The sequence below is a fragment of the Carcharodon carcharias genome, chromosome 9 (genome assembly GCF_017639515.1).
Source record: "Carcharodon carcharias isolate sCarCar2 chromosome 9, sCarCar2.pri, whole genome shotgun sequence".
Taxonomy (NCBI): domain Eukaryota; kingdom Metazoa; phylum Chordata; class Chondrichthyes; order Lamniformes; family Lamnidae; genus Carcharodon; species Carcharodon carcharias.
This window is the reverse complement of record NC_054475.1, coordinates 75,362,708-75,377,759: the sequence shown is the minus strand read 5'-3', so window position 1 is coordinate 75,377,759 and position 15,052 is coordinate 75,362,708. Positions and strand designations below refer to the sequence as shown.

Below are 15,052 nucleotides of genomic sequence, written 5' to 3'. Positions count from 1 at the left end.
AGCCCCTTGAGTCTGTTTGCATATACTTCATAGCATGGCTGCTCCATACCTGAACCCCATAAGATACCCATAGCCATATCAGTATTGGAAGTTTCAATGAGCTGCCTGGGTCCACAGCTTTCTGAAGGTGAGAGATCCAGATTTTCACTATTGTGCTTTTTGAACTGTTTTGCTCTCTCCAATCCCGAAGGAGCTGAATCATGCAAGGCCATATTCTGCGATCAACAGACTCCTTATGAATCATTTGAAGTTTTGAGAGGGGATATTGGAGTGTCTAACCCTCCAGCTTTTTGCAGCAATGGGCTGTTGTTCTCCCGAGTGTTGCTGTTGGCTGCCCAGCTGATTCACTGTTTGCCACTCTGAACTTCCATTTCTTGGGGCTCGAGGCAGGCCTGAGCTGCAGCTAAGGGTCACATATTAATAATTATAGGAACAGAGAAACAACAGGAACAGGAGCAGGTAGTTCAGCCCCCAAGCATTTTCTGCTGTGCAGTGAGATCACTGCTGATTTATATCTTAACTCTGTCTACTCGTCTAGGCTCCATATCATTTTATACCCTTGCCCAGCAGAATTATATTAATCTCAGATTTAAAATGATTTATTCCACTAACATCTACTGCTTTTTGAGAGAGAGCGACACACTCTTACCAGCCTTTGACTGAAGAAATTTCTCAGTTTCTCTGCTGCATGACCTGCCTCTATTTTGAAGGTTATGTTCCCTTGGTCTAGACGAGTTTTCTCTACCTATCCAATCAATTCCTGTCAAAATCCTTAAAAAACCTCAATTAACTCACCCTTTAACCTATCAAATTACAAGAAATACAAGCCTAGTGTATGTAATTTGTCCTCGGATCAGAACTTAGCCCATGTCGGGCGGGCTCGATCGGACAGCTGACTGCCGCCCGCAATCGAGGCTGTGCAGCGATTTCACACTGGAGGGTCAGTTAAGGCCTGCCCAGCATGAAACATGTGGGAGGAGAGGCGCAGGCACAAGAGGCACAGGGCCAGCAAGAAGTCCAAGGCAGAAGGGCCCACAGAGGATGCCACTATCCTGCTGCCAGGGCTTACAGGCAGAGATGCAGCTACCTCAGTATGTCCGAGGTGCAATGCTGAAGGAGGCACTGCCTCTCCAGGGAGACAGTGACCTCCAGTTGCCAGATGACTGGGCCTGAGATCACTGCCAACTGTGTGGGTGGACACCCATGCCAGTGGCTGTGAAGGTCACAGCAGCTCTCAAATTCTATGCCTTTGGCTCTTTCCAGGGTCAGTGCGGGATCTGTGTGGAGTCTTCCAATCAGCTGTCCACAGTTACATTGAGCTGGTGACAGAAGCTCTGTTCAGGCGGGTATTAACTTTCCTTCACTTCCATTAGGACGAGGCCAGCCAGGCTGAGTGAGCCAGAGGCTTTGCAGCGATTGCTGAGTTCCCCCATGTCCAGGAAGCATTCGACTACGCACATGTGGCCATCAAGGTGCTAGCGGGTGAGCCCGGTGCCTTCATCAACAGGAAGGGCTTCCACTCCATGAATGTCCAGATAGTGTGTGTGACTACAGGGTGCAGATTCTGCAAGTCTGTGCAAGGTACCCAGGCAGCTCCCATGATGCCTATATCCTCAGACACTCTCAAGGGCCAAGGCTCTTCAGTGCTCCAGCCCAACTGGATGGATGGCTGCTGGGTGACAATGGCTATCCGTTGAAGAGGTGGCTCATGACACCTCTCTGCCATCCAAAAACAGATGCAGAGCAGTCTTGCAATAGGAGCGTCCACAAGGGCAGTGGTAAAGAGGACCATAGGTCTTTTCAAGATGCATTTCTGATGCCTGGACCATTCAGGGGGAGCACTAAAATACCCCCAAGAGCAGCTGCCACTGATAGTGGTTTCATGCTGCAGTCTCCAGACTCTGGAACTGGCAAAGGGGGACCCACTGGAGGAAGAGGATCTTGACGCAGCTGCACAGGCCACAGAGTCAGAGTAGTGAGTCAGAAGAGGAGCATGGTGAGGGAAACGCTGAGGACATGGAACCAGGGCTTGGTAACCTCCAGGGAGGCAGGGACACTAGGGGCACCTTGATCCAATACTCCTTCAGCTAGGCTGCTAAAGATCAGCTTCAGCCTCATGCCAGGACTGCAGCCTTCAAAACCGGATGTCTGAAAGGACCCTCTCATCTGAACACAAAGAACACTCAATGCCTGTGCAATAAAGTTCAGAGCCACTTATGTCCAGCATTACATACTGGCATAACTTGCACCAATAAAGCAAAAAGGTGAAGCACTCTAAGGCCATGATGACAAAAACAAAATTTACCTCATTTTGACAATTCCAAACTACTTAAATAAACTTCTCTGGTCTTCATTCTCAGACCAGTACAGATAAAGTAAACATAAATGAACATAAAAATCACCTGTGTACAGACCCTTTTGCACTCATTATGCCTTTAACTTAAGTTTGCAAATGCCACGTCCTTGTGCAGCCCCTACCCCCCACCCCCCACCCCCCCTCACTGACACCGGCATTGGAGGCAGCTGCTGACTCCAGTGTCTTGTTGGCCTCGATGACCCTGGCGGCCGTCCTCTGGCCCATGGAGCCTGTGCTAGCCCCGCCTTGGAGGGAGTGGCCAGTGCCACGCCTGGCATCTCCCCAGTCACCACAGCCTCATCAGATGCCATAGTCACTGGCAGATGGGCAGAGGAGCTGCTACCATCATCCAGAGCACCCTGAGAGGAGCCCATAGAGATGACAAGCAGCTTGTGAGCCAACGTGAGGTCGCACTGGACCTCCCTGCTCGCCATTGATGGACAGGCACCTAGCTGGGATACTGGGTGCCTCATCCATATCCCACAGTGGCACTGATCCCCTGAGATCATTGCCCATGTGAGGGCTTGCAGGTCCAAGCGCAAACCCAGGAACCTCTGATTCTGTTCCATTGAGGAAGCAGTGCAGTCAGCAATGAAGGTCAACACAGTGCTCATGCTCTGCATGGTCTCCTCCAAATCAGAGACTATAGCATGCATACCCTCATGTATCTCCACCAGATCCTCTCACACAACCCGCTGGACATCCAGCATCTGCCGCCTAATGTAAAACTCCAGAGGCTCAACACCAGCCTTCGGCTGAGCATGTTCCTGGTCCCCAGCAGTCCTCCGACTGCTGGCGCCCTGGGCACTCTCTGCCTCTGACTGCACCTTAAGCGAGTGTGAAGTGCCCTCACCAACAAACACGAGATACTAGCCAAAGATCTAATGCCCACCGAGGTGCTAATATCTGCACTGGTGCCTGATTCAGAGAGCGGGTATGATGCAGGTGCAACAGGCGCTCGGTGGTCCTCTGGCATCGGGCGTGGCCCTTCGGGGTCTGCAGAGCGAACTCCTACTGGTGAACTTAAAAGGGAGAAGAAGCACATGTCATTAAGTAAAGTCAACACACTGTCACTGTGTATGCTAGGCACCCTGGTGAGACAGTGGAGATCTGCATCATGGTGCTCTCGTCTTCCAATGATCAATGGGGACTCTAGTTTCAAGGCTCCCAACAATGAAGAGACTGCACTAGAATGGTTGCACTATCCGAAACTCTCACCTCTGTCACTGCACCTTTACCTTCACCTGACACCTCAGCCTCTCCATGCCTGGTTGCACGGGGAGCAATCCGAGCTCCAGGGTGTCTTGCTTGAACCTGCTGAGGAGCAGGAGGTTGGGCTGCCCTCCATCTGTACATGCCCTCTCTGCCTGGTTATGGCTGTCTTCTCCTGAAAGGACAGAGAAGCATTATTAGTTCACTCTCTATCTGCAGCACCATTGCAGCCTGGCCAATCCCAGCTGAGGAACATCTGGCAGGGCAAATCTGAGTTGTGGCCCTCAAACCACAAGGCACTCAGTCCAAGCAGCAAGGGCTCACCCAGTTGGTCAGCTCTCATGCCATTGACAGTTGGCACTCAGACTCTAGGCATCCCTATGGGGGGAGGGCCACAGCTTAACACTTCTGCATACTGACCCATGCCAACACGAAACTCACCCTTCCTGAGCGCAGCAGGTTGTTGGAGTGCTTCTGGCACTGCACTCATGTGCACTGCACCACATCATGGCTGCTCACCAGCACTGCCACCTCCTCCCATGCCCTCTTGGTGAGGTGCGGTGGCCTCCTCCTCCCATCTCTGGGGACGAGGGTGTCCCTCCTGTCAGCCTCCTCCTCCAGGAGGATAGCAAGGCACTCATCGGAAAAGCGGGGAGGCTAATGCGCACCCAACCTGCCCTCCTGCCTTTGTATCCAGCTGCACTCAACTCCATAACTTTGGGAGTGCAGAGGAGACTTCCTTCCATGGCTGCCTTTCTGAGGCTGCCTGGGCCACCGGGTTGCCATCGCACCCAGGGGCCATCAGGCCCCACCTGCTTGACCCTTCCCAATCAGTACGGAGCCGTGTCTCATGCTGGGTGGGCTTTAATTGGCCCGCGTGAAATCGTGCGAGGGCCGATTGCGGGAAGCAGGCTGTTTCTCAGCCATTCCCAGGCCCACCCACCCGACAACCTCAAAATCCTGCATGTAGAATCGTAAAGTCATAGGATGATTACAGCACGAGAGAAGGCCATTTGGCCCATCACGCCTGTGCTACCTTTCTGAAAGAGCAACTCACTGAATCCCATTGGCAACAGTTTCATTTACTCAGCTAATAATTCACTGTCTATTAGAAATTTTGCATACCTCGGGTCGGGGATTTCAATGTCAATCACCGAGAGTAGCTTGGTAGCACCACTACTGACAAAGCTGGCCGAGTCCTGAATGACAGAACTGCTAGACTGGGTCTGCGGCAGGTGGTGAGGGAACCAACAAGAGGGAAAAACTGCTTGACCTCATCCTCACCAATCTGCCTGCTGCAGGTACATCAGTCCGAGACAATATCGGTGGGAGTGACCACCGCGCAGTCATTGTGGAGACAAAGTCCCGCCTTCACATTGAGGATACCCTCCATCATGTTATGTGGCACTACCACCGTGCTAAATGGGATAGATTTCAAACAGATCTAGCAACTCAAGACTGGGCAACCATATGGCTGGAAAGATGGTGCAGGAGGGGGAGGGAGGCTTTTAATAAATGCGAAGACCGCCTGGACTCTTCGCCTTCCCGCCAAACTTAAGGTTGGACGGGCAGCTCATTTAGCTCGCTGACCGGAAAATTCTCCAGTATAGAGCAGTTGTAATGGGGGATTTTAATTACCCGAATGTAGAGTGGGACATTGGTAGTGTAAAGGACGGATAGGGGCAAAAGTTTTCTACAGCAGCATGTGTCCAATCCAATAAGAAAACATGCACTGTTGGACCTGGTTCTTGGAAATGACGTGGGCCAAACAGATCAAGTATCAGTGGGGGAACATTTAGGATACAGTGATCATTGTATTGTATGTTTTAGGATGATGGTAGAAAAGGACAATAGGCAATCCAGAGTAAGAATAATTAACTGGACGAGTTAACCTCATGGCCCAGCAGATCCCCCACTCTACCATTACCATCAAGCCATGGGAACAACCCTGGTTCAATGAAGAGTGATGGAGGGCATGCCAGGAGCAGCACCAGACATAACTAAAATTGAGGTTTCCACCTGGTGAAGCTATAAATCAGGATTACTTGCAGGCCAAACAGCATAAGCAGCAAGTGATAGACAGAGCTAAGCGATCCCACAACCAATGGATCAAGATCTAAGCTCTGCAGGTCTGCCACATCCAATGTGAATGGTAGTGGACAATTAAACAACTCACTGGAGGGGGAGACTCCACAAACATCCCCATCCTCAATGATGGGGAGCACAGCACTTCAGTGCTAAAGGCAAGCCTGAAATATTTGCAACAATCAGTCAGAAGAACCTAGTGGATGATGCACTTCAGCCTCCTCCGAGGGTCCCCAGCATCATAGATGTCAGTCATTAGCCAATTCAATTCACTCCAAGTGATATCAAGGAGTGGCTGAAGGTACTGGATACAGCAAAGATCGTGACAACATGCTGGCAGTAGTACTGAAGACTTGTGCTCCTGAGCTACCCAAGCTGTGCCAATACAGCTACAATACAGGCAAATACCTGACAATGTGGAAAATTGTTCAGGTGTGTGCTGTCTACAAAATGCAGGACAAATCCAAACCAGTCAATTAAGAACATAAGAACTAGGAGCAGGAGTAGGCAATTCAGCCCCTCGAGCTTACCCTGCCATTCATCACGATCATGGCTGATCTCATTTCGGCCTCAACTCCAATTTCCCACCCTTCTCCCCATAATCTTTCAACTCATTACTAATTAAACATCTGTCTATCTCCTCCTTAAATTTATTCAGCATCCCAGCATCCACTGCACTCCAAGGTAGTGAATGCCACAGATTCACTACCCTTTGAGAAAAGTAATTCCTCCTCATCTCTGATTTAAATCTACCACCACTTAGCCTAAAACTATGTCTTTATTTCTAGAATGCCCCACAAGGGGAAACATCTCCTCCAAGTCTATTTTGTCTATCCGCTTTAGCATCTTATATACCTCAGTTAGGCCTCCTCTCCTCCTTCTAAACTCTAGTGAGTATAGGCCTAAACTGTTCAATCTCTCTTCATAAGACAAGCTCCGGAATCAATCTAGTGAACCTCCTCTGAACTGCCTCCATTGCAATTACTTCCTTCCTCAAGTAAGGGGACCAAAACTGTGCACAGTGTTCCAGGGGTGGTCTCACCAATGCCTTGTACAGTTGCCACAACACTTGCCTATTTTTATACTCTATTCCTTTAGCAATAAATGCCAACATTCCATTTGCCTTCCTTATTACCTGCTGTACCCGCACACTAGCTTTCAGTGATTCATGCAAGAGGACACCCAGATCCCTCGGCACTGAAGCATTCTGAGGTTTCTCTCTATTTAAATAATAAGTCGCCTTTTTATTCTTCTGACCAAAATGGATAACCTCACACTTATCCATGTGAAACTCCATCTGCCAAATTTTGGCCCATTCACCTAACCTGTCCATATCCATTTGTAAATGTCTTACTTCTTCATTGCAATTTACTTTCCCACCTATTTTGGTGTCATCTGCAAATTTAGCTATAGTACCTTCTATCCCTGAATCCAAGTCATTAATATAGATTGTAAATAGTTGGGGCCCAAGGTCCAAACCCTGTGGCACCCCACTAGTTAGCTTGCCATCCAGAAAAAGACCCATTTCTCCCAAATCTCTGCTTTCTGTTGGTTAGCCAATCCTCTAACCAAGCTAATGTATTACCCCTAACTCCGTGTGATCTTACCTTGTGTATTAATATTTTGTGCAGCACCTTAACAAAGGTCTTCTGGAATACTTCATCTACAGGATCCCCATTATCCACTTTAGTTGTCACTTCTTCAAAGAACTCTAGCAAATTAGTTAAACACGATTTACTCTTCATAAAACCATGCTGACTCTGATGGATTGCATTTTGAATTTCCAAATGCCCCATTACTACTTCCTTAATAGTGGATTCCAACAATTTCCCAATGACAGAACCTTTCCAGAATCCAGGACCGCCCCATAGAGGTTCAGGGGCAGACATTTAAAGGGATATTTCAGAATACACAGAATATATACATTCCAATGAGAAAGAAAAATTCTAAGGGGAGGGCCCACCATCCGTGATTAACTAAAAAGTTGATCAAACTTAAAGAAAAAGCATCCAATTACGCATAGACTGGTGGCAGGTCAGAAGATTGGAAAGAATATAAAGAACAGCAAAGAATGGCTAAAAGATTAAACAGGAGGGAAAAATTAGAGTATGAGAGAAAGCTAGCCAGAAACATAAAAACAGATAGTAAAATTTTCTATAGATATTTAAATAAGAAAAGAGTTAACAAAGTGAGCTTTGGTCCTATAGAGAGTGTGTTTGGGGAATTGACAATGGAAAGCAGGGAGTAGGGATGAACTAAACAGTTACTTTGGTTCGGTCTTCATTATAAAGGACACAAGTAACACCCCAGAAATAGCTGTAAATCAGGAAATGGAAGGAAGAGAGGAACTCAGGAAAATTACAATTACCAGGGAAGTGGTACTAAGCAAAATGTTGGGACTGCGGGCTGACAAATCCCCAGGTCTGGATGGACTTCACCCTAAGTCTTGAAAGAAGTGGCTAATTACATAGTTGATGCATTGGTTTTAATTTTACGAAATTCCCTAGATTCGGAATGGTTCCATTAGATTGGAAAATAGCAAATGTAGCTTCGTTATTCAAAAAGGGAGGGAGACAGAAAGCAAGAAACTCCAGGCCAGTTAGCTTAACATCTGTCAGAAGGGAAATGTTAGAAGCTATTATTAAATATGTTACAGCAGGGCACTTGGATATGCTCAAGATCATTGGGCAGAGTCAATGTGGTTTTGTAAAAAGGAAATCATGTTTAACCAATTTATTGAAGTTCCTTGAAGGAATCACATGTGCTGTGGATAAAGGGGAACCAGTGTGGATGTACTATACTTAGATTTCCAGAAGGCATTTGATAAAGTGCCACATCAAAGGTTATTGTGGAAAATGAAAGTGCATGGCGTAGGAGGTAACATATTGGCATGGATAGAAGATTGGCTAGCTAACAGGAAACAGAGGGTTGGCATAAATGGGTTTTTTCTGGTTGGCAGGAGAGTTGGCACACAAGTGGTCTGCCACAGAGATCAGTGTTGGGGCCTCAACCTTTTACAATTTATATAAATGACTTGGATGAAGGAACTGAATCAATGGTTGCTAAATTTGCTGATTACACAAAGATAGGTAAGAAAGTAAATTGTGAAGAGGACATAAGGAGGCTGCAAAGTGACATAGATAGGTTAAGTGAATGGAGGGTAGCCAGGGAAAGGGTAGGCCCACTCAGGGACAGAGGTGGGAATCTGTATGTGGAGCCAGAAGAAATGGGAGAGATACTAAATGAATACTTCTCATCAGTATTCACCAAAGAGAAGGACCTAGTGGTCGATTTGTCTAGGGAAGAGTGTGTAGATAGCCTGGATCATATTGAGATCAAAAAAGAGGAGGTGTTAGGCATCTTGAAGAATATTAAGGTGGATAAGTCCCCAGGGCCAGTTGGGATCTACCCCAGAATACTGAGGGAGGCAAGGGAGGAGATTGCTGGGGCCTTGCCAGAAATATTTTTATCCTCACTGGCTACAGGTGAGATCCCAGAGGACTGGAGAATGGTCAATGTTGTTCCATTGTTTAAGAAGTGTAACAGGGATTATCCAGGAAATTACAGGCCGGTGAGCCTTACGTCAGTGGTAGGGAAATTATTGGAGAAGATTCTTCGTGACAGGATTTACTACCATTTGGAAGCAAAGGTGCGTATTAGTGAGAGGCAGCATGGTTTTGTGAAGGGGAGGTCGTGTCTCACTAACTTGATTGAGTTTTTCGAGGAAGTGACAAAGATGATCGACAATGGAAGCGCAGTGGATGTTATATACATGGATTTTAGTAAGGCCTTTGACAAGGTCCCTCATGGCAGACTGGTACAGAAGGTAAAGTCGCACAGGATCAGAGCTGAGCTGGCAAGATGGATACAGAATTGGCTTGGTCATAGAAGACAGAAGGTAGCAGTGGAAGGGTGCTTTTCTGAATGGAGAGCTGTGACTAGTGGTGTTCCACCGGGATCAATGCTGGGACCTTTGCTGTTTGTAGTATATGTAAGTGATTTGGAGAAAAATGTAACTGGGCTAATTAGTAAGTTTGCAGATGACACTAAGGTTGGAGGAGTTGCAGATAGTGAAGAGGATTGTCAAAGGATACAACGGGATATAGATCGGTTGGAGACTTGGGCGGAGAAATGGCAGATGGAGTTTAATTCAGACAAATGCGAGGTAATGCATTTTGGAAGGTCTAATACAGGCAGGAATTATACAGTAAATGGCAGAACCCTTAAGTGCATTGACGGGCAGAGGGATCTGGGTGTACAGGTCCACAGGTCACTGAAAGTGGCAACGCATGTGGATAAAGAGTCAGGAAGGCATATGGCATGCTTGCCTTCATTGGCAGGGGTATTGAGTATAAAAACTTGGAAGTCATGCTGCAGCTGTGTAGAACCTTGGTTAGGCCACACTTGGAATATTGCGTGCAATTCTGGTCGCCACATTACCAGAAGGATATGGAGGCATTGGAGAGGGTGCAGAGGAGGTTTACCAGGATGCTGCCTGGTCTGGAGGTTATTAGCTATGAGGAGAGGTTGGAGAAACTTGGATTGTTTCCACTAGAGTGACGGAGATTGAGGGGCGACTTGATAGAAGTTTACAAAATTATGAGTGGCATGGACAGAGTAGATAGTCAGAAGCTTTTTCCCAGGGTGGAAGAGTCAATTTCTAGGGGACATAGACTTAAGGTGAGAGGAGAAAACTATAAAGGAGATGTGTGGAGCAAGTTTTTATGCAGAGGGTAGTGAGTGTCTGGAATTTGCTGCCAGAGGAGGTGGTGGAAGCAGATACGATAGTGGTGTTTAAGAGGCAGTTTGACAAATACATGAATAGGATGGGAATAGAGGGATACGGACCCCGGAAGTGCAAAATGTTTTAGTTGACGGGCAGTATGATCGGTGCAGACTTGGACAGCCGAAGGGCCTGTTCCTGTGCTGTACTTTTCTTCGTTCTTTGTTCAGGTATGCAACAGTCATTATTGGCTGAAAGATGCAAAATTGCTTTCGCAATGCATTTTAATTATAGTGGATATAGCATATTTAATCTTTCTATTTAATAATTCTCATCACAGATTTCACACTGCCCGAATTTGGAGCTGAACTTACTGAGCAGGATTTTGCCCTTGGCAGGGGTGCTTAGCTGGGGCGGGCGGGAGCAGTTGGGAAGCCACCCGTGACTGGCACTTCACTGTGATTTTATTCGGGGGGGGGGGGGATGTGCAATTAAAGCCCAGCCAGAGTGGAACGTGAGCAGCAGCGTTCCACGCTGCCTGTGCGGGCAAGGGGAGGAGGTCGAGCGGGCTGAATATGAACTTCATGCATGTGTGCGAGTGCGCGCTACTTAATGAAGAGATATAATCAAAAACAATAGAGAAAATAAAAATGTCATAACGCCTGTCCCCTCATGTAACTCAGTCGCATGAGCTGAGACATGTTTTTAATTCAAAAATAAAATTTTTATTTGATGTTTATTTGCTTTAGGAAACCTCAAAAGTGCGAAGGCCGCTTGGCCTTTTCTCCTGGCTGTCAATCATTAGGTATGACGGGCAACGTAAATTTGAATTTAATTAGCTTCTTTGTGGCTTTAATAGACCTTTTAATTGTCACTGTCATGCAGCTGACTCTGGTGCACACCTGCAGAATGAAGTATCGCGAGGTATTTTACACTTAGGCATGTCGGGCACACGCCTGCATGCTGAGCATAATATTCTGCCCACTGAGCCGTTTTAACTGATTAAATGAGCATTCTGCAGAGCATCAGTAATTAGTTTAAAAGCTTACATATAAAAAAATCAATTGAGTTAATTGAACATATTTATAATATCATAGGACCATGTTAAACATGAAGAACAGGAATTTTAAATTTGACAGGGAACATTGAGATTTGCTCTCCGGAGAAACGGAGGCAAAGGTTTTCTTCCTAAGGCAGCAAATGGCTACAATGAACAAAGCAGAAAGTATAGGGGGAAGGTCAGATTGTGGTTCCAAGCACTGAGTGATAACGCCAACAATCTTTTTCCTGAAACCTCTTCTGATATTCCATTCAGTGACTTTGAGGCAAGTCGCTGTGGGCGAGAAAAATCCCCACAAAACTTCCAAGTATTTTCCTGTCATCAACATTTGATGGATAAATTCCCGGGATGTTTTTCACTTTGGGAAATGGAATGTTTGTTAATCTGGTCATTCTGACCGTATTTGATTTTTTAAAGGCTAATACAAATACTAACTTCACTTTCTGCATGCTGAGTTTGGTCTACATTAGTGTTTTTCAAACATTACGTATTTTGTGTAACCCTTTCTGGCTCTACCAGGTGTTTGTATACCTCTACCAGTACAAATTATATTTATAAATACAGCTTAAACAATGGATTAATAACTCCACTTGCCAAGAATGTAATGGATAAGGATGTTCAAGCATGGGTGTGTAATGTTTGGTGCGATAGGTGATAACTTGAGCCATAAGTTTCTCAGTAAATGGGAATCTGAAACATAACAACAAATATTGGAGAACACTGAATCGTGGAGCAGGATTTTCCCATCAGTGCGGGAGGCAGGGCCCACTCGCTGATGCGTAAAATGATGCGCGGTGATGTCGGGCGGAACCCCGATGTCACCGCGCCCCATTTAAACTTTCTGGTAGGCAGAAGCTCAGCAAAATCAGCTGCACGCCCGCCGACCTGTCAATGGCAAATTGAGGCCATTGACAGAGTAATTAAACTAAATAATGGACCTGCGTGTCCAACCTTAAGGTTGGAGGGCAGGCCAGGAGCCCTGGCAGACAATAGAAAAAGCATGAAACCTCATCCACAGGCAGGATGAGGTTTCCTGTAGGTTTTTTAAAAAATTTATTAAAGTTTTTGTAAAAATTATGGACATGTCCCAACTCATGTGACAGTGTCACATGAGGGGACATGTCAGGGTTTTTTTTTCTATTTTTAATATTTTTGACAGTACAGCCGATCTCCCTGAGACTGCACTTAGCCTCAGGGAGATGAGTGCGCTCCTTCATGCATATGCGCAAAAGAGATGACTCTTGATTTTGGGATTTCCCCCTCCCCCCCTACCCGCACAGGGAGCGCATAGCTCTTCCATGTGGACATCATGCTGGGCGGGCCTTAATTGGCCCACCCAAGTAAAATGGTACTGCGCCCCCGATTGGGGGCGCCAATCAGAAGCACATCTGTGCGCACCTGCCCTTCAACTTCGCCCCAGACGGGGGGAAAATCCTGCCCATGAGTCATTTTGATAAAGAAAGAGGCCATTAAGCCCATACAATCAATGTTAGCACACTGTAGAACAATCCAACCATCCCATTCCACTGCTCTGGTATCAGGGAGCTGGAAGTTTATTTTGCTCAATTGTCCATCCAGTTTTAAAATCATTCATCGTCTCTGCTTTCACCACCATCGGCGGCAGCAAGTTCCAGGGCATGACTACTTGCTGCATAAAAAAAGTTCCTCCTCACATTCCCCCTGGGGCATGTCTTGCCCCAAACCTTCAATCTGTGTCCTCCTAATCCTAATACCATGTGCTAATGGGAGCAGCTTTTTTTTGTCTGCTTTATCTAAACCTGTTGTCATGCTTGGTGGAGACTAGTACCTTTTAAAAATGAAATTTGAACTTCCAGGTACGAACTGAAAGAAATAGGTCACAAGATTTCATTTTTGAAACGACATCATTCATAACAATTAAACAAGGCAAGTATGAAGAACACTATGTCGTACTCACTTATAACTTAAACCCAAAAATCTCAACAGACTTCTTTGTGTTTTACTTTCATTTCCACCCGACTTCCTCTATAATTCACAGGATCTTGAGGATTCCTTCACTTCTCATGGAACCAATCCTCTTAGGAATTCACTTTGATTTACCTCAATGTTTCTGCTATTCTCCATGGCATAAGAATTCTTGGGGTCTTCCCACTAGCATCCAGTTAGGCAATTCTCCAACTGTCCTACTACATCTCATGATTGTGGCCTCCTCAGCTCAAGCATGGGCCTCACTGCTTAGTGACTCCAAATCAGAAATACCCCTGGTTTCTGATAGCCCTTTACTAGTGGCCCACAGCTCCTATACAGCTGCTGGCAGATTGTCTTACTGCCTGTTTCAAAGTTGCTCCAAGGTTGACTGACTGCTTCTATGAGAAATCACAAAGAAAACCCTAAACCAATAAAAGAAAGCCTCTCTGCAATCAATCCCCATGCAACGTAGCACACCTAGGAAGCCACAGATAGAAATATAAACTAATTATCCCAAATTCCCATACCTCTGCTTTGTTCTGGGAAATCATATAAATAATTTAAACCTCTTATTGAGACAATTGCACATATCCTGTCTCCACCAAGAAACTTAGAGATAACCCATTCTTCAGTTTCAAACTGTGACTTTATACAATACGTATAGGGCACTATTTGAATTACAATTACTGTAAGTTTGTTTGACAACTTCTCAAACCAACTGTTTTTATTTATTCTGATTGGTAGATGTGTTGCTATGGAGAATGTGCCAATCAATGGTGACTGACACATAACTGCCAAGCATTGTTTGAAATTTAAACCAGGCAGGTTGACTCTGATTGGTCAAGAGTGGGGAATGAAGCAATGAATGGCTGTCACTTATTTATCCATGGTAATGCCTCTACCAATCAGAGTCCACTTGCCAACCAATCAGCACTCTTTACTCATACAGTATAAATATGTTGTTTCCCCAAATACCTGCTTGTGAATTGTCCTGATGAATGCAAGGCAAAATACATCAAAAAAAAGTTTTTTTTCCCAGTAATAATCAAGTTCTGTACTACCTAATGACTAGCAGTGAGCATGTTAAATTTAAAAGCAGGGAGATGGCTGTACAAGAGTAGGGGAGGCAAGAAGAATGTCCATCAACTGCCCTGGCTAACTGTAATGGGTGTGACAGGACAAAACACAGGAGTGAAAATAGTCCAGCCAAAGAGGCTGAATATTATTTTTGTAGAATGAAAGGCCATGTGTCCTAACAAGAAAACTGCACAGAATAAACAAAAAGAGGAGCCTTCAAAAGGTGGCCCGATCCATGAAATGGAAGATATCAATGATATTGAGATGCCTTTCCTTTGAGAGGTCCAGGCTGCAAGTGGAAAATTCTGGAGTGCTGATATCCTAGTGGAGGGAAACCAGACTCACTTTAAGTTAGACACAAGTGCAGCAGTTTCTGTTCCTCCTGATGTTGAATCGTGGTTGGAGAAAAGTTCTCTTCAGTCATCATTCAAAAACTACACAGGCCAGGAGATATAGAACTCAAGGTCATGGGACAACTGAATATAACCCTTCAAAATAGACAGAGAAAAGTCATTAAAACTGATATGTGACCTGAACCAGAGCTGTTCCTCTGTAACATGAAAGCTTATATCGACTTACATCTGATTTGCAG

At 45.7% G+C, this 15,052-nt stretch overlaps 1 protein-coding gene across 1 annotated transcript in view; it reads right to left on the bottom strand.

Moving 5' to 3' along the window:
* Positions 1–274: 274 nt before the first annotated feature.
* LOC121282432 (gamma-aminobutyric acid receptor subunit alpha-5-like) overlaps positions 275–15,052 on the bottom strand; it is a 529,643-nt gene continuing 514,865 nt past the window's right edge. The window contains exon 5 of the mRNA XM_041196144.1: positions 275–403. Coding sequence (XP_041052078.1) covers positions 275–403 — 129 coding nt within the window. The remainder of the gene's footprint in view (positions 404–15,052) is intronic.